The sequence below is a fragment of the Microtus ochrogaster genome, chromosome 10 (genome assembly GCF_000317375.1).
Source record: "Microtus ochrogaster isolate Prairie Vole_2 chromosome 10, MicOch1.0, whole genome shotgun sequence".
NCBI classification, from domain to species: Eukaryota; Metazoa; Chordata; class Mammalia; order Rodentia; family Cricetidae; genus Microtus; species Microtus ochrogaster.
Window position 1 is genome coordinate 23,145,654 of NC_022016.1, and position 22,975 is coordinate 23,168,628.

Here is a 22,975-nt window from a genome sequence, read left to right on the forward strand (position 1 = left end):
TGCACCACCATCACCAGGCTTTTTACAAAATCTTAATTGTTCAATTTTACCAGTAAAAACTCAGGAGCCAGATGCTGGAGTGAAAACCTGATAGCTCAGAAAGGGAGAGAAAACACCAGCTGACCTTCCTCTTCGGCCAACATTCCAGAAAGTGAGCTTTCTCCTACACCATCTCAAATATCTAATTCATCCTCAAACTGAACATCCTTCCCTTCTACTTCCTGTGTGTGTCTATCCATTCTTCTACTCTATGTGGCTACTTCTTGTCAACTGGTTTTTTGTTCTAGCTCTTAACCTATGGATGAATTTATTTAATCCTGTTTACAATATTCAAGCAGAAAGTTTTTGGATTAAAGATGTGTGCTAGGGTTGTCATACCACAACTAGAAACAGGTTTTTCCCAGTAAATAACACAATATCAGGGTTCACATTGTGATCAAATATCCTATAATATTGGGGGATAAAGCTGAACAAAAATAGAAGTCAACAGCGAAGTTAGGACCTAAATAAGAGGTATAGGAATCTATAGAGCAATGTGCATTTTTATGGCAATAGATAGCCGGTTCTTACATGTTTGGTAAATAAAATGTAGCACTGGCCAAGATCAAAGCTGCATCAAGAGGATGGAGCCTGGAGATGACAGGTGGCTGGAGGGCTGATGAGTCATTGCTGCAAAGCAGGTCAGCATCCTTTGGACTAGGGACAGTGGTTATTTACTGAAGATGTCTCTTGTGGCTGATTAACCTTCACATTATGCTTACTTAGCAGATAGACAGCAGCCTGAGACTGTGCAGAGTCAGAATTAAAAATGAGATGTAAACTAGACCTGACTGTTGTTGTTCTTGAAAGGCTGTGCTTCCTGAAAGACAGCCAAGAATGATCAGTCTTATTTGCCTCTCTCATGTTCACTGCAGAATTCACATTGCAGCTCACTTTGGAAAATATTTATTAAGTTTTTTGCAGGTATTCTAATTAAGAGTATGTGAGAGAAGGATGATAATTGGTTTGACTTTTTTTTAATTTGAAAAATTATTGATTGGTTGGAAGACAGTATTAGTGGAGGTATAGTGACAGAGACAATTAGAAACACAAACTTCCTGTTATGCCAAAGGGGTACCATTGGCCATCTTGAACCCTTGATGTTATAGGTTTTTTAGATGACATTGGAGAGTTGTAGTTCATTGTTTTTTAGGTTTGTCGCTGTTACAAATAAAATGTTGACTGTCTTGTGCTGTGGGATTTACAGTGTCTTGTACACTGTAAATATTTGTCACTCATATTGGTTTAATAAAGTGCTGATTGGCCAGTAGCCAGGCAAGAAGTATAGGCAGGGCAACAAAACTAGAATTTGGGGAAGAAAAAAGGCAGAGAAGCAGTTGTTTTCCAGACACAGAGGAAGCAAGATGAGAATACCTTACTGACAAAAGTTACCAAGCCACATGGTTAAAGATAGACAAGAATTATGGATTAATTTAAGTTGTAAGAGCTAGTTAATTATAAGCCTGAGCTAATAGGCCAAACAGTTTATAATTAATATAAGCCTCTGTGTGTTTCTTTTGGACTGAACACCTGTAGGACCAGGTGGGACAGAAACTTCTGTCAACAGTCTTGTACTATTCTGTTTGAATCAATAGTTTTTCTTAGCTTATTTAAATGAGTGAGCAAGTTTTCAAATGACAGAATATTAAAATAATATCACAATACCAAATATATACTATTGTTATATTTTCATTTTACAATCCACTTCTGTGAAAAGTTAAAGCACAAAATAAATAGTTAGCTGGTGATGAAGCCAAAAGCCTTCATCATTGACCATGTCAGCTCAACAGCTCTATTTCCTTACCTTGCTTCTTATTCATGAGATGTTAATTTTTGGTATCATTGATTCAAAAGGAGTTATTTGCCATATTCCAATGAAATGAGTTGTTATTTAAGTAGCTCACTGTTTACCTCTGTGCCATGATATGTTTAGATCCTTTGTGACCTGGAAAATATCAAAGAGAATGTGGAAGTTATTTTGAGTAGTGCTTTCCTCTCAGGAATGTAACTCAATAAGGAAGCTGTGTATCAACCAGCCAATTAATACAGCATCAATATGAACGTGCTAGCTTCATTCACTTTGTGTGGCAAACCATTTCAAAGAAACCTAAATGTCAGCATTGGTAGAAGATGTAATATTTTTTCTGACCCTAGTCTAGCTGTATCCTCTTTCCTTTTCTACCCACTTTTGGGCATGCTTTGTAAATAAAATATCTGAAGCCAGTAGACTAGTGGGCTGGAGTCAATATGAGTTACCAGTCACTAGCATGACCTTCATTGCCCGTTTGATATCTAGAGTCAGCTACTGTGGTGCTTGGCAATTGATGGATACAGAAAGAAAGGAAATAAAGCCAGTTCTTAGTTGCACAATATGTTTTTTAAAGTGTAATATGAATTCTTATGGTTTGCATGAATATTATGTATTTTTTAAGCATTGGTCAAAACTGGATTGTTAAATGAGATTTCTTTCATTTTAATACACATAAAGGTATTTCTTAGATACATGTTTTTGGTATCTATTTTGCAAATAAATGAGGACCTATGACCTCAGTTACAGGTCACATGAGGGATCCAATTATAATAATCCCCTGACAACATGAGACTTTGGGCACAGTGAGGTTTTCTAACATTGGATACAGTTGTATTGAATGGAGATGGCAACTTATAGTTGTCCAACAAATATTTCTTTATTGTTTATGTCTTCAAGTAGATTAGAGTTTACTTGCCCAAAAGTAGTGATCAACTATATATTTTGAGGATAAGACAGAGGGCTGAAATATGAACTAAATTACTGTCACTTAAGAAATGTGATAGTAACACAACTTATTGATATTATTTTTATTAATCTTTCCATTTAAATCATTGATCTTTATCTATCTATGATCATATTAAGGAAATTTTGGCTTCTCGGAATGTGGAATGAAAGTTAAATAAACTGCTGTAAGAAACCAGAGTGCTAGAAGCACGTGTGCACTTTATTAGAGAGTAGAGTTTGTCATATAAATTGTAGGTTCAGATGTAGTTTCTTATTATACCACATAATTTTCATGACACCTCCCTGTACCTCATCTGGGAATATTCTATCCCACGCTGTATTCTGTGTGTTACTGCTGATGCAGTAAATAGCAGCATCTTACGTGCAGTAAAGGTAGTCTCTTCGGAATGTTTTCTTCTTGGCACAACCTAGAGAAGGACAGAGAGAAAGAAAAGGTAAGAAACACACTTCAGGGACCAGCAAGAGACTTCTAGGACTTTCAGTCCAGGAGTTGGAGCTAGTTCTCCAGAAGCCACTTTAGGAAGCTTGAACCAAGCTCACTGAGAAAATACACATTGCTCTGAAGTTTGCTGCAGGCAAATCACATGGGCTCCTCTCAGCTAAGCAACTCGTGAAGGAAGTTAGACCTCATACAGTGATGTCTTGGGGAAAAACATTTATCCACCTTTACAGTTAGGGTGTTTTTAAAAAGTCAATAATCTTGTCTTTGAGATAAAACCATTTCTTTCTGTGATCTCATCATGTATTTTTATTATCCTTAATTTGAATAGTTTTTCAGAAAAGATTAGTATATACATTTTTCTTAACGTGAATTTTGTATGTGAACTATGATAATTTGCATATATTAATTGATAATTATAAGATGTACAGTATTGAAAGTGATTGTGTAGCAAGGAAATCCCTCAACATAGGTTGATATAGCTCATCACAATTGTGAAGATATAAACAGGAAGAGGAGAAAGCAAGTCCTTTTATCTGAAATCATCTGGGCTCATTTCTTCTTAATAGTTAAATGGATGCTTGTGATTATCTGTTCAATAGCCCTTGAGGAGCAGGTTGAACAAGTAGCAATTTTCTACCAAGGAGCATTTTAGATCCATTATCAGAGGCAAATGATTATCTTGTGGTGCTGCTGTTCCTTAGGACTTACAAAGAAAAAATGTTAGCAGTTAGGTAGTTGTAAAGTGATTTATATAATAGAAAGAGCACTGGAGTTGAAATAAGAAGATGGGGGTTTGAATTCCTGCTCCAGTGCCCATCAGATGCATGACCTGTAGGATGTTGTTTTACCACTCTAAGCTAATGCTACGCTGCTTTGAAAAGGAACTGCCTAGCACAGTCATAGAATGGCTCCAAGGTTCGGTTAGGTGCTGTCTCTAAGAGTGCCTGACACTTTTAACACCTTTTGTAAAGGAAAGAAACTGTTTCTAATGATTCCCTTTTGTTGTTACCTTCTGCAGAAAGTGAGTGAGAAGGTTGGGGGAGCTGAAGGCACCAAGCTGGATGATGACTTCAAGGAGATGGAGCGGGTGAGTCTTTGCTTCTTAGTCTTCCCTTGGCTTCAAGGTTCCCTGTAAGAAGGAAATGTGAAGCTGTTCTGTACTAGAGACTCCAAATGTTCTGTGTCTTAAAACAAAACAAAACAAAACAAAAAAAAAAACAAAACAGCAACAACAACAGAAGTCCCACTCTTTTCATTGCATGTTTTAAAGTAGAAACTGGAAAGCATCCTGTTTTCTCTGTCCATCCAGAGACCAGAATCACCTAGAAGAAGAGGGTGTGGTGCATTTTTCCAGGGAGCTGATGTCATCAGTTTTCTAGTTAGGATGCTGTGTGTGTAGACTGCTTGTGTGGGGGTGAAGGTGGAAAGCAAAGGAAAGAAAATGGAGAACGAAGTCTCAAACCTTGGAAGGATTTCGAGTCTCTGACTTCAGTGGACTTTCCTATGTGAATGGTCCCTACAAGAGGCAGGTTAGGAGATTGAGGAGAGAAGTGTTTGGGAGTCCAGTTGACCTGGCCTAAACTCTGCTCCACCACTATTGCAAAAGTCCGGTTCTTTTCTTGGAGTTCCTATTTTCATTTGTCAGTAAATGAGAATACTAATGTTCACTTAAGAATGATTATTATTGACTAAAGACAAGTAAATCATTTAGCATTCTCTCGGAAACATTATAGGTTCTCAGCAAGTGAGGCTGGAGTTGGTGCATTAAGACTCTTTCTCTGGTGATATTAGATGTATTTTCTCTTTCACGTTGAGGTTGTTCATAGCCAGAGCTGTTTAGAGTTAAGAGGATGAGTGCTTGTTGAAATGAGGAAAGAATACTGTGAGAGGTTCTGGAAGAAACAGTCCCTGTTTTAAGAGGATGTCATAAGCCCAGGATACACAGAAAGTACACTTAACCATTATTAATATTTTGCCTCTGCACACTATTATAAACGGATATTTTTCTTTATATTCTGGTTTGACTTTTGAGAAGATTTTTATGGGCCTAATGTCTTTATTAGTCTCTCTACTTTCCAGTGGGTTGCTTTCATACATTTCTGATGAATGAAAGAGAATATTCCTTGCTGCTTTCTATTTCTTCAGTTTTCCTCCTGATGTGTTCATGGATAAACTAAAAATTACTTGGATCCAGCATCTGTGACATAGGATATAGTTAAGATTCCCAAATGTGTGGCATTCACAGTGTAGAAGGGAGGCAGAGGAGATACGGAATGACATTGTGGTATAGCTAACTAAGCTCGGGGCATGGAGACTCCGATGACCTTCTACTGAAACCATGAAGACTGAAGAGGCATTGAGAACCTAGTAAGTTTCAAGTAAAGGAAGGAACACGGAAGCAAACAGGAGAGAACATGGAGTTCCTAAAAAGATGAGGCCAAAATACCCAGGTCTTGGGAAGTACAGCTGGACAGCTTCACTGACCAGCCATTCTGCCTCAGTTCCTTACCTTGGCTTTGCTAGTGGCCGCCCATTGCTGATATCCTATACCAGTCTTGCCCAAAAGCCTGAGAATTTAACCTCTCATACCCAGTATCTGGCAGCCACTCTCCCCAACTGAAGTCAGTCTGTCCTTATTTTCCATCTTCTCTTGATCTTTAACCAAAGCTGATTAGCACCATCTTTAATGGTGGTAGAAATGGTAGCCTACCCATCCCTTGTCAATGTCCATGTCTCTAGACAGACACACATTCTCAGGATGACTGCATGCTTCTTCCTGAGGAACCCATGAATCTGCTAATTTGCTCCAGCCTCTGGGTACGTGCTTTTCCTCCTTAGGCTCTCTCTCCTTTCATTGCTCTTGAGAGCACTGACGGCATGCTGCATGGCTAAATACCATGCCATCGTAGAGGCTTACATATGGAGTTAGGAATTTGAAGCGTACAGGTGTCAAGAGTTAGTCCTGAGGGCCAGATGGTGGAGGCACACGCCTTTAATCCCAGCACTTGGGAGGCAGAGGCAGGTGGATCTCTGTGAGTTCGAGGCCAGCCTGGTCTACAAGAGCTAGTTTCAGGACAGGCTCCAAAGCTACAGAGAAACCCTGTCTCGAAAAACACAAAAACAAAAAGATAAAAAAGCAAAAGCGTTAGTCCTGACTTGCACATCTGCCCTGATTAAAGCTGATAAACTAGGTATCTGACTGTAATGCTAAGACAAGCCAGCTCTTTGTGTCTTAAATGAAACTAAAAAGCAAAGGAAATGTGGAGAGTGGTGTTTAATCACTGAGCAGCTAATTAGATCTTTGGAGACTTATTTCGCTCTCTATGAAATCCATGCCAGTCTTACAGACTAATTGGAGTGAGACTAGCTTGCCAAGCATTTCACGTTAGGCAAATATCCACAGGCTTCCTCAGAGTCTGAAAACAAAGTGTAGAATTTATGTTCCCTATTTCATCAAAAGACTCTGGCGAGTTTGTTTCAATGCTAGATACTCCTGTAATAATACAGTAGACTTCTAACTGAAGAGCCTACCTGTGCTCCTGCATTTGTGTTTTCTCTAGAATTGCAGCTATTTGTATTTCAGCAAATATCCTTTTTAATGGAACTTCTTCAGCTGAAGAAATTGAAATTGTTTAATCTGTTGTACACATCCTTTGTCTTCTCTGTGATTTCCTAAAGTGTGTACTCACCTTGTGTGAGTGCATTGGGAGGTAGACTGTTTCTGCAGTCACTGAAGACAGGGTACTTGCTGTGGATTTCGAATCTTAATATTAGATACTCAGAAAAAAATCTTCTAAGTCAGTGTTTCCCAGCCTACCAAAGAATCACCATTTAACCTTTCACAGTTGGGTTTCTGTTCGACAAAATTCGAGGTGGAGTAAGCTTTGTTTAGTTGTACTCTCAGAGGGGCAATTAGTCAACATTAGAGGTCTTTAGTAAGCAGCACTCCTGGGAGAGAGGTGGCTAAAAGTTCTCTCTGATCTCAGACTGATCTGCTCTGCTCCAGAGATGCAGTGCCACCCCTGCCTGGCTCAGTCTTCAGTCTTCCCTAGCTGATGCTTGAGGCCTCTGGCTGTCTCCAACAGAGCCTTGCCCTTAATCATTGTGCTTTCTCTTAAGTACCTTGCATGGGGTTGCTTTCATTTTAACTGTAAATGTTTTCATTGCTCACCAGTTTCATTCAATAGAGGCTAAATTTCTTTCTGTGATCCAGACCTTTGGGAAGTTTCTTTATAAAGCTGCAGATTTTTGTTATTGATGCTGTTAATAGAAGATTCTGGAATCTGAGGAACTTCCAGTTCCTTCTCAAATTTCCATCAGTTACTATAGTTATACTGAATGGGGGGGGGATTTTTATGAGTTGGTTTGTAGTTTTCTTTATTAATTCACTTGAAAAATATGTAAATACCTCCATGTGCCAGACATTGTGCTGGGAACTAGAAACACAGAGGTTCATGAGACCCCAATCCCTGAAGGGAGCTTTCAATTTAGCTGGGGAAAAAGAGGGGAATATAAATAGATAACAAATAGGACATAGTGCTTGGTGTCCTGGGAGGTATGTCCCAGAGAGAGGACAAACACAGGTTTGTAGAGCAGCAACAACTTCTAGAAGAGAGACTACTGAGCTGAATCTTCAACTCTTCTCTTGTACTGCACACGAGTATCATACAAGTCAAGGGGGGTGGAGTCTTTCTCTGCAACCTGAAAAGCATCTTCGGTAATTCTTTGTTCAAGTCACAAATTCTCTGGGACTAGAAACATGGAAATAAACCCTTTAAGTGAAAATAGAATTCCTAAAAGGTAACCTCAAGTTTTAAGAAAGGCAAGGTCTTGAGGGAGATTATAAAAGCTGCCATTGTGATTGGGGGTAAGAGGGTGAGAACTGTTGGCAATATGGAGAGAGCTGGTAGATAGTGCCCATGGTGGCTACCCTCATGTCTCAGCTACTGCAGGAAAGGGGGTTTAGTCTCATCCAATCCCTAGAAAGAACTAGGATCCCTGAGTAGAAACCAACTGGCTCTTTTTGAGAGAGAGCTTCTGCTTACCAAAGCTGTGTTTTGAAAAGGCCACAGAAATCACCAAATTCCCTCCCTGCTCACACTGAAACGCAGGCCAAGCCTACAGTTCCCAGTTATGGGAGACAGGCTAGTCATTCCCTGAGTTCTGTAGCATGTAATTTTCTACTAATTCTACACTTTTAAAGGATACCACTGTTGGAGTCCAGTGATGTGTCTCAAATGGGAAAGAAGAGAGAACGATGTGCAGACAGTATACTCAGAATACCTTCTCTGAGTAGACTTGGGGTCCACCATGATGCCAGGGTCTCCTTCATGGAATAGTAGTGAACAAGACAAGGGTCACTGGCCTAAGACATTCACTGGCTGGTGTAAGCTAAATGAGGGTCTTGAGTCACTGGCTGGTGTAGGCTAAATGAGGGTCTTGAGTCACAAACAAGATGAGCTTCAAAGACATCCTTCTGCTCTTCCTGACCACCTCTGGTGACAGCCTTCCTCTCAGTCACATGTGTAGAGTGTATTTTCTTTTTTTATTTTTTAATTAATTTATTTATTTATTAAAGATTTCTGCCTCCTCCCCACAACCGCCTCCCATTTCCCTCCCCCTCCCCCAATCAAGTCCCCCTCCCTCATCAGCCCTAAGAGCAATCAGGGTTCCCTGACCTGTGGGAAGCCCAAGGACCGCCCACCTCCATCCAGGTCTAGTAAGGTGAGCATCCAAACTGCCTAGGCTCTCCCAAAGCCAGTACGTGCAGTAGGATCAAAAACCCATTGCCATTGTTCTTGAGTTCTCAGTAGTCCTCATTGTCTGGTATGTTCAGCAAGTCCGGTTTTATCCCATGCTTTTTCAGACCCAGGCCAGCTGGCCTTGGTGAGTTCCCGATAGAACATCCCCATTGTCTCAGTGTGTGGGTGCACCCCTCGCGGTCCTGAGTTCCTTGCTCGTACTGTCTCTCCTTCTGCTCCTGATTTGGAACTTGAGATTTCAGTCCAGTGCTCCAGTGTGGGTCTCTGTCTCTGTCTCCCTTCATTGCCAGATGAAGGTTAATATTCAGGAGGATGCCTGTCTTTTCAAACTATACTCAGTATGGGGTCATACCTAACGAGATTAACAAAATAAAATTAATATATTAGAGTAACCAGGGACTAAAAGATTCTTAATTTTCAATATATTATCTTCCTTTCTGAATATATGGTTCCTGCTTAAAGCAGGCAGCTTGGAGATGGCTGTTAATTCTCCCAGAGACAGTCCGGAACTGTTTAAAATACCGCTCTTGGATCAGCCTGCCTCTCTGCCAGAAAGGCTTTCCCAGGCTGCAGCTTTCATCATCTCCCTGTGACTTATTTATTTTGCTGTTCTCATTCAGTGCTTCTAGTGAGTGTGTGTATTCTTAACTACAGTAATAAGAAAATTAAAAACTTGAAAATACGTTGTTGTTTTATATGACATTTTAAGTTCTTTGACATAACCACTGGGAATTTTTCCTGATCTAAGTGGGCATTTAATTCATGTCATTGTTATTGATTGCCAAACCCACAGACTACCTGTGCCACATATAAGCAGTTCTGCTTCTGGCATCTGACAATATGAAATAATGTATTTCCTATTTCCATTGCTCTGTAAAAGATTCCATAGGTTCCATGTTTTCTGTGTTCAGGAAATACTGATTTATTTTCTACAGCGGAGAACATTATTGTATATTCATACAACTGTGTGTGAAACAATAATCCCATTATGTCAAGTCACTACCTTTTAGTGTTCTGGTATCTGATACCTCCAGACTGGAAGTAGCAACCTCATCCATAGATTAAGCATGGCATTTTCAATAAAGCTCACTCCTTAGCTCAGGGATCGGCACATTCTTTTAGGAAATCTTGGGCTGCACTGTCTTTGCCCTCTGTGTTGTAACTCCTCTCTAGGGCTGATGAAGCCACAGAAGGGATTCACTGGCAATGCGTATGTCAATGCCTACAGCTATATTAAAGTAACAAACCAAAATTTAGAGGACACTGAAATTAGAAATTTTTATGATTGTTTCTGCAGTAAAAACAGAAATATTAACTTCTTTTTTAATCCTTTAAGGTGTGCAGATTTGCTTATGGTGTATTTCCAAACCTATACACAGTAAAGAGATATTTAAGAAGATTAGCAAAATTAAAATGGATATACAGTAATCAGAGCCTAATACTGGCCTCATTTTTCAAATTATTAGTCATACTTTCTGGATACATATGATATCTGCTTTTACAGCAAGGCAGTTTGGAGACAGGTGGCTAACTCTCAGGCCACAGAGGAGGATGTCTTTCAATCTCATCCTGCCTTGTGGCTTACTGGCATATTTTTGAGCATTGGCCATAGTTTGGCAACCCCTTATTTAATTTGAAAATGCTGTTTCCTCTGTGAGTGGGAGTATGGGAGCAGACATTCCAAAACCACAGCATACATGGGAGGTTCAAGGGATGACCTCCAGTGCCTCTGCTTCCATATCATTTGTCTCCTATTCACAGCTGAGTGTCTGAACTTAACACCTTTTTTTTTTTTTTTTTGGTCTTAACTTCCATCTGCTAGTAGGACACACTGCGATCCAGAAGCTTGTGCTAGTGTATCTGGGTGGTTATGGGGATCCAAACTCAGGTTGTCAGACTCATGTGCCAAACACCATATCACAGTGAGTTGTCTGCCCCTCCCATTTTCTCACTTGTTTGTTTTTCTGGAGTCATATATTTCATGACTTGTTAATGGGAAGGAATCTACTGTATTGACAGTTGCTAGAACGTTGGTATTAAGAAGATGGAAGTAGGGAGTTGGAGAGATGACTCAGAGATTAAGACCATTGGCTGTTCTTACAGAGGACTTGGGCTCAATTCCCAGTACTCACATGGCAACTCACAGCTGTCTTTGACTCCAGTTCCAGGGGATCAGACACTCTCACACCAATGCATATAAAATTAAAAAAAAAGAGCAAAAACAAAGAAACAAACAAAACCCCCAGAGATAGCTACAGTAAAATTCTTTTTTTTAAAAAAAAAAAAAAGATAGATGTAAAGAGTAAACAGACCAGAATCTGTGAAGCATATGCATCTATGATTCTGCCTTAAAAACAAAGCCATAGTTTACACTTGGGTTTACAGTCCCTAATTACGAACCTATGTTGTGTACATTCACAATTCATTTCCTTTGAACAGCCTTCTCCAATATCCCCTGTGTTAGAAACAAAAATCAAAAAAACAAACAAAACAGCAACAACAAAATCCATTGCTATAAGAAATACTCAAGAGTAGCAGGTTAATTATTTTAAGTCACAGTTGTTCTGAAGTTCCATTCTAGGGTTAGCTGGCTCATTGTTTTGGGATGAGTGTGATGCAGAACACCATGGCAACAGCAAGCAGCATGAGGCTTACAGTGGCCTGTTGAATACATGATGGCTGGGATGCAGAGATGAGAAATGGAGAGGCGGGAACAAATACAGCCGTCAATGGCATAACTTGAGCTATTCCATTTGCCAGATCAGGCCCCGCCTTCCACAGTTTTCACCAGCTCTCAGTACTTAGTTGTGATCCCATCAGTGAATTAATTCACCAGTCATAGCAGAGCCCTCATGACTTAGTCACCTTGTACTGTGTGGCTTCACTTACTAGGGAACCAAGTCTTCAGTTCATAGACATTGGGAGGAGATGCTTCATATTCAAAGCAATATACTGTACTTTCCCAATCCCAGACAAGACTGACTTAAAAATGGAAGCTAGGGAGAGCTCAAAAAGAGAAGATATTTTAATTAAGAATACACCAGATGCCAGGCGGTGGTGGCACATGCCTTTAATCCCAGCACTCAGGAGGCAGAAGCAGGTGGATCTCAGTAAGTTCAAGACCAGCCTGGTCTACAAGAGCTAGTTCCAGGTCATGTTCCAAAGCTACAGAGAAACGCTGTCTCAAAAAAAAAAAAAATACACCGAAAGTCATTTTCTGATTAGGATATTTTGACAATGTAAAAGCAAACAGGTATATATCATAAGCTCAAAGTTAAATTGTGCTGTTCTTACATGGGGTTAAGTTCTTGCTAGTTTTAATAAATGATAAATCTGTTTGCCTGTGCTACCAGATATAATATAAAGAGAATATATTTAGGCTGGCTATTGCCCATTTAGGTGTATGAATGGCTTTCCTAGCAGGAACTTAACAAGGTGTATTAAGGATTGTTGCCACTTGTGGTCTTTATTTGCCATTGTCTGATGCAATCAGTTTAGCCAGAATCTCGAGGATAAAGAACAGAAGGTAGGAATCAGTCATCCTTCTCCTGGAAGATCTCTTTGGACTAGTGAACAGTCATTAGGCAATTCCGTTCCAGTTCTCTTTCTTAGAAACTCCATAGATGGCCGTCGGGTAGGACTTTGCTGTCATAACCACATTGCTAGTTATGTGAGCTTGGGAAGTTCATTGTCCCTCTCTTAATCTTTGAGTTGTACATTTTAAAGGTCAGGGATTGGGCTACTGTACTACTGATTTCTTACTCTTGTGTCCATTATCTCTATCAGATGATAGCCCAGGAGGATTTAATAAAAAGCAAAGGGCCAGTGAAAAAATTTGCTAAAGGCTATTCCGTGTTGTGCCTATGTCCTGAAAAGAAACCACAGAAATAACCATATTGGAAGAAATTCTTTTCAAAAGTGATAAGTGCCTGAAATATATTCTGTACTGAAAGTGTAAAGTTTAATGTGAACCTACACAGCTTCTGTTCCAAATGCCTGTTCAATGAACTGTACAGAAGTTCATTGAGTTGGAGAGACTGTGGGTCCGGTTAATTTTGGCGTGTGATATTTTCATGCCAATTTTTATAATAAAGTTTAGAAAGTTAAGAAAAGTGAATTTCAAGTGAAGATTATATTATACTCCATCAAATAGTTCAATGGAGCTTGTCTGGTATTGATAAGAGAAGTGCTGGAGACATCTGCATTAGTGAGCAGAGTGTAGAAAATCTGTGTTGTCAACTTCGGAGACTTTGGTCAGACCATTGGGAACACAGATTTATTTTTGTCTCCATTCCATTTTAATGTTGGATTCTACTCTGGGGATCGAACAAAAGACTCTTAATATTTTTGTTTCTAAGGTCTCTGGAGACCTGAGATTACTGACTTGATCCCTGTGGATGACTTCCCATATCTTTCTTACTAACCCACCTATGGACAATGTACAGTAGGCATTGTTGCTGCAGCCTCTATTGAGAAGGCAGAAGAGCTGGGGATAAAGGAACTAGCAAGTCAGTATGGCAGTGTCAATTCTGCAGAGTCAGGTCCAGATATTTACTATATTTCAGAGTCCCTTAAGTGTTGAGGACCGTCATGATTAACCAGAGGATAGGGTGTCAGTTCTTTGTTCCTGACCCTTTGGATTGTTCCTCTCAGGTCCCCAACCCCAATCATGAAAATAAAAAGTGCCTTTAAGCTCTGGTGTGGTATCTTCTGAAATTGGGGAGAAATATAACTTCATATCTTCTTGTGGGGACCTTTCATTTTTAGAAAAAAACAGAACAGTCTGGAGCAAGCTTCTGAATCTCTCTGTATCCGTTTTCTCCTTCCTGTAACAGTGCTTAAATCTTTTGATTATTGAGAAGGATCTGTGGAAAGTTAGAAACATGTCAACTCCTAGCAGAAGATGACACTACAGTATCAAGGACATTGGGTGATTCAAGTCTCAAATCGTGTGATACTTTCTTTCTTAGAAACCTTGATCTTTAGAGCCCATTTCTTCCTGGCATGGCCCCAGAGGACACCAGATGCATTTGGCATCTAGTTCCTCAGTCCCAGCCTGTTTTGTAGTCAATAGGAGATCCTGTTTGAGCTCTCATGTTCTCTGCACTTTCTGCATGTTTACTCTGTATACAACACTGAGCTCTTTCCGCTGGCATCAACATTACATGCCTTGAGTCTATGAGGCTGCCTGGCATTTTGATAAAACTGCCAGGTCCTTCTTTTGCAGTTTTCCTCTCCGGGAGCTGCTACTCCATTAGCACCAAGCATCCAGGCCTCAAGTATCTTAAAATTTTGAGTCAGTCAAAATGACAGTGGTACAGGGCTCACCAGCATACTAATGTTTCCAAGAGAGAATAGCTGTAAAAGTTATTTTATACCATTACCATTACAGGGCCACAAGGAAAATAATGTGGCTTTGCTTATCCTCATAATCAAAAAGTATTGAAAAATCAAACAAGATAATAGATACAATATAGCAGGGTGGTGGTGGCACAACTCCTTTAAGAGAGGCAGGTGGATCTCTGTGAGTTTGAGGCCAGCCTGGTCTACAAGATGTAATTCCACGATAGTCAGAGCTGTTACACAGAGAAACCTTGTCTCAAAAAACCAAAATCAAATAAATAAATAGATACAGTATAGAAGAAAAAGAAGTTTACTCCATACAAAGCAGGTTTCACTAAATACAATGAGTTGTGGAGGTTGGTTAGGAATCTTCACAGTCCTATAAAAAGTGACAAAACAAAAATATTATCAATTGGTTTATTTCTGTTAGTCTTCTGTGATATGAGCCAATGCCTTCATGGAAAAGAGAAAGTGGCTCTAACGATGTTCCCCTAACCTGACTGTGTGGGGAGCGCAGGGGTGGATTCTGGAGGAAATGCTGACCACTCACCATGTTCTGAGACAGGACTTTTAGTGTCAGAATTTGGTATTTATAATAAAACCAAATGTTCAGGACCAACTAGATGTGTTTACTGGGGGCATTTATATTCTGAGGATTTTGTCAGAATGTACATAGGCAGTATAAACAGAATTGAAGACATACTCTTTTTAAATTATTATTGTTGTTGTTCTAATTTTATTTATTATGCCCCCAACCATGTTCATGATATATATGTGGAAGTGTGTATGTCACAATAGGATTGTGGAGGTCAGAGGAAAGCTTTGTGGGGTTACTTCTCTCCCATGTTTGTGTGGATTCCATCAGATCTCCAGGCTGGCTGATAAGCTCTATCCATTGAGCAACCTGGATGTCCCAGCATTGTTCTTTATGAAAGAGAAACCTGTTGCCAAGTGTGGCCCATTCATGGCATCTAGTAAAAGTTTGGAGGCAAAAGGTTTCTGACAAACTGTATTAACTTTGCTGAAAGGTAATGAAGTATGTTTTGAAGCAAATTTTTGGAAATTACTGGTTTTCCTCTTGGGTAGCTCTGCTTTTCAAGAGACAGCGCTCGACAGGAAGTCACCTTTCCCTCCAGCTGCCCCTCATAGTGTCTCACCTGCTCCTGCAGGACTCCTCACTGCTTGCTTGCCCCACAGGGGTCCTATGTAGGCTTCAGAAAACTTTAGGCTCTAAAGCAAATGTGTACCATTTATCATATTTATATTTTCATTTCAGAAAGTGGATGTCACCAGCAGGGCTGTGATGGAAATAATGACTAAAACAATTGAATACCTTCAGCCCAATCCGGGTAAGTGTTTTCTTGCACAGTTGGAGGTTAGACTCTTACTGATTGACAGGTCGGATTTGGTAGGTTTCCCCTTCCTGTGAGGGAGGGTCCATTTTAAAGCTCACATTAAAATGCCTGCAAAGTTTATGGTATTTTATCCAACTGTGGTGTCCTTAACAGTGAATCTATACAGCTTGGGTGACATATCATGTCAGGGTGGATACAACTTATTTTCAGCTGATCTTTAGTTTTTCAAGAAATGGTAAGAAAGAACATGAGACAGTTTTGGAATTGGTTGGGATGACTTCCAAATGATAAGGAAAAGAGTAAGCCAATATTTTGTGAAGTACAAATAGTTTATGCTTATACGGGATAGAGGGCTGTCCCTTCTCTTCTCCTGGCACATATTAGACCAGCATTGTGGAGATTGGTTAGGAATCTTTACAGCATTAGTTCCTGCTAACCTTTTCCACTAGATCTGTGATGTGGGAAGTCCTTCTGTATATGTGTTGTGTTTATTGATTAATGAATAAAGAAGCTGCTTGGAACTACAGCAGGGTAGAATAGAGTTAGGTTGGAAAACTAAACTGAATGCTTTGAGAAAGTAGACAGAATCAGAGAGAGAGCATGTAGGTGCCAGAGGAGAAGATGCCTGCATGCTGATACCAGTAAACCATGAGCCTCATGGTAAAATACAAAATAGTAAAAATGGGTTAATTTAAGATGTAAGAGTTAGTTATAAAGAAGCCTAAGCTAATAGGCCAAGCAGTGTTTTAATTAATACAGTTTCTGGGTGACTATTTGGGGGCTGGGCAGCTGGGAAACAAATGAGTGGCCTCTGCCTACAGATCTGAGACAGGAATTGTAGTAGAGATAATGGGAGTCCCTAGAAGACAGGACCAGTTATGGCTGCTGCTTTCTCTGTGGTACTAGGTAGAGCAGAACACACTAGCCTCCATCATAGGCCTTCTTACATTGTACGGCCTTTAGTTCCTGACCCCAGCTACAACTTGAAGCAAGGCTAAATGTACTGCTTGGGAAAATATGGGGATTTGGAAAGCTAGTGGCCCTTGAGTCTTGTTTCTTTTGGAATTTCACTTAAGATTTTAGGTCCCTGGGTGTCCTTAAGATCCAGGCAATGATTTCAGTCTCAGTGGGCTCAGATTCAGGGTCTAAGTTGCAAAGGGGAACAAGAGAGTGTGGGGCAGAAGCACGGAAGTGCCATGGTGTTGAGGCAGCAGGCTCCATCCTGATTCATGGCTGCTGACAGTGAAGGCTCCCTCCTGATTCATGGCTGCTGACTGCGGTCTTCTTTCGATCTTACTACGGTAGCTCTGTTACTATCTCCAAAATGAATCAGTGATGTAGAAATGAAATTCTCTCCATTTTCCCTTAAGCCATATTAGACTATGTAACAGGGAAAACATAGAAGAAAATATGAAAGGTTCAGAAATGACTTTAACTGATCATAGACCAGATAAGTTTTCAAGCTGATCTGTAAACAGTGTCATGAATACCAACAAGCCAAGTTTCATGTCGCTGCCTACCTTCTGGTGTTTATATTCCACAGAGGTACAAAAATCTCATAGACCCACACACATTTATTCAAACAATGGTACTAGGTCAAGTCTTGAAAAGAGAGCTGCTCGCCTCACCTTGCTTTACCATAGTGATGGTTTTATAGAAGCAAGAAATGGATCTATTATCTTTGCAGAAATCCTTAAAGAACCCCTTGTTTCCTTCATCTTCATGTGTGAATTACATTGGTAACTAACTGTTGTGGGACATGGTGTCAGAAATGAGAGGAGAAAGATGTTATTTGTCAAGGTCTATTGCAGCTTCAGTGCAGTATCAGTAACATACAGCCTCATCTTAAAACATATCTAACTCATATCTAACTTTATTTTTTGACAGTCCCATATATGTATATATTATGTTTTGATCATATTCAGTTAGTTTCTCTCTTGGTTTTTCCCTCCTCCCACAGATACTTTTCTACTTCCCAACCAATCCCTCTCTTACTTCCATGTCTTTGTTTGTGTGATCCTGTGAGTGTCATTAGGATTGCCTACCAACCTGGGTGAGGCTTCTCTGCAGCAGCACAGGCAATTTATGAATGGCCTACACCATAGAAGATGAGTCCCTCTCTCTCCCAGAAGCTATTAACTGCCTCTGAATCATCGAGGGGAGGTGGAACCTGATGCGTTAGTTCCGCCCCATCCATAATGGAATATGGAGAGGCTTAATCTTGTTTAGAGAATCACACCTCCTGTGGGTTGAGTGAAAGAGCCACATCATGCCTTAAACACTGTATCCCACAATGCCCCTCTCTTCCTTCAATTCTTATATTCTTTACTTTTTCTACTATACTGTTCCCTAAGTGTTGAGAGACTATGAGTAGATGTCTCATTTTGTGTTGAGCACTCAATATCTTATTCTCTCAAACTTTACCAGTTGTGAGTTTTATAGAATGGAAGTTTCTGTCCCGCCTGGATCCACCACTGTTCAGTCCCAAAGAAAAACACAGAGGCTTATATTAATTATAAACTATTTGACCTGTTAGCTCAGGCTTAATATTAACTAGCTCTTAGAATTTAAGATAACCCATAATTTTTGTGTATGTTTTGCCATGTGACTTGGTACCTTTTATCAGTGAGGCATTCTCATCTTGCTTCCTCTGTGTCTGGGTGGCGACTGCAGACTGAGCCTTTCCTTTTCTCAGAATTCTCCCAGTCTGGTTGCCCTGCCTATACTTCCTGCCTGGCCACTGGCCAGTCAACATTTTATTAAACCAATAAGAGTAACGAATCTTTACAGGATACAAGAGTATTATCCCACAGCAATCTGCAGTAGCTGCTATCTATGTACTACAGAAGTAGCGTCTCTGACCAAAGCTGACAGTAGCATTAATCTGTGGGCAAAAATGAAATAGTTAGAAAAATATTTGAGGAACAACATGGCCATTTAGCAAAGTAACTGCTTTAGGCTACCCCTGAGGCCTGTGTCCTCCCCATCCTGGGCTTTTTGAATTAAATTGGAGGTAGGCATGCATTTTCTCCCTGGAAGTGAGCCTCAAAATCAGGAAGGGGTGAGTGCCCCCATAAGAGACATGCCACGGTTGCACGAAGAGACACGTCTTGCTTAGTTATTGCAGGATCCACAGCTGAATAAGACAGTTGATAGTTTTCCTATAGCAGCAGGAAAAGAACCTGCTGGTGATAGGAGGGCTAGCTCGCAGGGAGGAATCTTCCAGCTCAGTTCAGCTCTGTTTCTCTATGCCCTCCTATCTGAGAGTGTGGTATCCTCAAGAAAACTATCTTTCCATGTAGATCATCTGTTTCTTTGCTATTGTAAATGGAGCAACAGTGAACTTGATGACAAGGACATCTGTGGAACCCCTGCCCTGATATAAACTAGTGTTTGCACTGGTTTATACTCTTACTGTGAATGAGTAAGGGTTCTCTTTGCATTCTCCATACTTTGGACAGTGTGTGTCATCATTTGTTTTGTCATGAGAACAACTGTTCTGACTGGAGTGAAATGGACTCTCAAAGGAGTTTTAGTTTGCATTTCTCTGATGACTAGCAATTTTAATGTAGATCTTGAACACTTTTAAAAATATTTATTTGCCCTTTGTAACTTCTTCTGAGGTCTCTCCGTTTAGTTCCATAGCTGTGTTTTCAACTGGAGTGTTTGTTTTCTTGTTGCATGAGGTTTTTTTTTTTTTGAGTTTTTTGTAATCTGGGTATTAATTTTTTATTAAATGTATAGCAGTCAAAAATCGTGTTTCATCCTGTAGGCTGTCTCTTCATAGCTGTTTCCTAACTTCATGAAGTCCTATTTATCAGCTGTTGGCCTTATTTCCTTAGCATTTAGGTCCTATTCCGAGACCTTACTCGTATGATGATGTTTTCCCTATTTTTATCTCTAGCCATTTCAGGCATTTCGATATTACCTTAAAGTCTTCTTTCTGCTTGGGGTTGATTTTTGGAGAGGTGAAAGATAAGACCTAGATCATTTTTCTGTATGGAGATACCCAGGTTCCCAGCACCATCTCTTGAAGAGGCCAACTTTTCTCCAATGAGTATTTTTAGTGGCTTTGTAAAAATATCAAGTAGCTATAATTGCTCAGGTTCATAGCTGAATGCTCTGTTGTAGTCTACTGATGTCTTTTGCGCCAGTACCCCACTGTTTTCCATCCATGGTTCAGAACTATAACTTGATATGAGGCATAGTGAAACCTCTAGCCTTACTGTTCCCCACTCTGCTCAGGATTACTTTGGATGTCTGTGCTTCCAGATGAATTTTAATTTTTTTTCTATTTCTGTGAGGAATGGCATTAGAATTTTGATGGGGATTATGTTGAATATATAGATTGTGTTTGGTAAGATAGCCATTTTTATAATGTTGATTCTTCCAATATGAGTGTGGGGTATATTTGCATATTCAAGTGTCTCCTTTAATTTCTTTCTAGTATTTTAATGTTTCAGAGGCCTTTCACTTCTTTGGTTAGGGTCATTCTATTTTTGTATACATGGCATTTATCAATCAGATGGTTTCCTCTATTTCTTCCTCAGCATGTTGGTTATTGGTATATGGAAAGGCTACTGATTTTTGGATGTTAATCTTGTATCTTGCCAGTGTGCTGTAAGTGTTGATCAATTCTAAGAGCTTTCTAGAGGCATCTTTATGGTATGATGTATTGACTTACATCATCTACAAATAAAGATACTTTTCTTTTCCCTTTCCTTGTATGTTTTCTTTTAAATTGCTTCTCTTGTTTTATTGCTCTTGCTAAAGTTTCCAGTACTATACTGAACGAGTGTAGACAAAATAGACAGACAGCATTGTCTTTTTCCTGATTGTAGTGGAAATGTTTTGAGTTTTTCCCTATGTAATGTAATTTTGGCTATAGTTTTGTCATACATTGCTTTATTGAATACAGATATGTCCGCTCTGTTATTAGTTTCTTTGTAACTTTATCTTGAAGGTATGAATATTGGATCTTGTGAAAGGCCTTTTCTACTTCTTTGTGATGATAATGCAATTTATGGCCTTAGATGCATTAATATAATTTATTACATTACTGATTTTTATATGTTAAAATGATCAGAGATCACAGTGAATGATATTAATTTGTGTTCTTAAATTCAGTTATTTAGTTTTCAAATATTACAACCCCCATGTGTGTATATATGTGTGTTTATCTGGTTGAAGTATTAGGATAATTTTGATTTTATACTGGCTTTGTAAAATACTAAGTAAATAAAGATAGATAGATAGTGTTGCTTCTTTTTCTGTTTTAATTTGAGAGGCATTGTGGTAGTTTTCCTTTGAAGATCTGGTTCACCATGGTACCCATCTAGGCCTAGACCTTTTTCAGTCTGACATTTTTTCTTTCCTTCTTCTTTCTTGTTTGTTACATTACTAAATGTGTTGAAATTATTTAGATCATCTTGATTTAACTTTGTTAAGGTATGTGTATCTAGAAATTCATGTATTTCTTTTACTTTCAATCTCATGAAATACATGCTTTAAAGTCTATTCTAATAACTTTATGAATTTTATTAATATCTATAATAATTTTTTCCTTTCACAGAAATTTTCCTAATATAAAAATAAAATGCAATCAATTTATAGTATAAAATGTATTTTTAATACATAGCTCAGTGATTGAGTAATCTTCATGCAAGCCTGATAGCCTGATTTAGACTTTTCTGAGCACACAGAAGTCCAGATTCAGTATCATACCCCTAGAATTGTGCATGTCCTTATCAGGAGCTGGTGAGCAGAGGCAGCAAAATCCCCAGAAGCCTGAGGGCCACTTTGACTCAAAAAGAAGAACCAAATGAGAGAAACCCTGTCTCAAATCTCAAACAAGATGAAGAAGATGAACTGAGGTTGTCCTTGGCCCTCCACTTACATGCTGTAGAATACATGTGCCTGCACTAATACACTCACAAAGAACACACACGTCATATGCTCTGCAGTGGTTTGGAAGAAAATGGTTTCCAAAGGGATTGGCACTATTAGAAGGTGTGGCCTTGCTGGAGTAGGTGTGGCCTTGTTGAAAAGAGTGTGTGTCATTTTGAGGTCCCATATATGCTCAAGATACTGCCCAGAGTCTCAGCGTTCACTTCCTGTTGCCTTTAGATCAAGATGTAAGGACTCTCAGGTCCAGTACCATATCTGCCATCATAGCAATAATGGACTAAATTTCTGAAATGTAAGCAAGCCACTAAATTAAATGTTTTTCTTTATAAGAGGTGCCATAGTCATGATGTCTCTTCACAATAATAGAAACCCTAACTAAGACATACATAGCATGCACGCACACACACGCACACACACAGACACACACGCGCACACACACACACACACTGTAATGCAGATTTTTAGTAAAGACACATCACTAATTATTTTTCCTAATTTCAGTGAAATTACAGTATGTTGCAGTTAGGTATGTTGAGCTGACCATTATCTTTTCACAAATTCACATCTACCTAGGTTTTATAATGTAAGCATACTTGGACATATTATTTTTGGAGGGATTTTCAGATGAGTTAACTCTAAATTTAAGAGTGAGCCCTGAACCCAGTACTAGTCTCCTTAACAGAAAAGAAGACAGTGGGAAACACAGGAACGTGAACTAGTGAAGACTAAACATTGGAACCGTGCTGTCAGAAGTCAGAAAGTTCCAGGAGCCACACCATGCAGAAGAGGTGAGGGTCTCCCATAAAGCTTTCACAGGGGACCAACCCTCTCAACAGTTTGAGTTCAGATCTCAGCATCCTATGGTAAGAGAATAAATCCCACTGTTTGAAGCCAATCAGTTCTGTGGTAAATTGCAATAGTAGTGCCAGAATATGATATTGCTGGGTAGGCTTGATTTCCGCTCCCCCCCCCCCAGAAAAACAAAACAAAAGCTAGGCCAAGGTGTTTAAGAAATGACCAGGTGTCAGGTGTCTTAATTACTGTTGTATTGCTCTGAAGAGACAAGTCTGACACTGACCAAGACAACTCATAAAACATGGCATTTAATTGGAAGCTTGCTTATAGTTTTAGAGGGTTAGTCAATGATCATAATGGGAGGAGGCAGACAGGCATGGCACTGGAGCAGTAGCTGAGAGCTTTACATCTTAATCTGGAAACAGCAGACAGAGGGGAAGGGAGGGAGGGAGGGAGGGAGGGAGACAGAAAGAGACAGAGAGCAAGAGAGAGAGACAGAGAAAGGGAAAGAGACAGAGAGAGAACAACAAGAGAGAGAGACAAAGAGAGAGAGAGA

At 39.6% G+C, this 22,975-nt stretch overlaps 1 protein-coding gene across 1 annotated transcript in view; it reads left to right on the forward strand.

Annotated features, from left to right (window-relative positions):
* Positions 1-22,975, forward strand: part of Sh3gl2 (SH3 domain containing GRB2 like 2, endophilin A1) — a 167,082-nt gene that overhangs the window by 119,763 nt on the left and 24,344 nt on the right. Inside the window, exons 2-3 of the mRNA XM_005352696.3 lie at positions 4,276-4,344; positions 15,639-15,711. Of these exons, the coding sequence (XP_005352753.1) occupies positions 4,276-4,344; positions 15,639-15,711 (142 nt within the window). The remainder of the gene's footprint in view (positions 1-4,275; positions 4,345-15,638; positions 15,712-22,975) is intronic.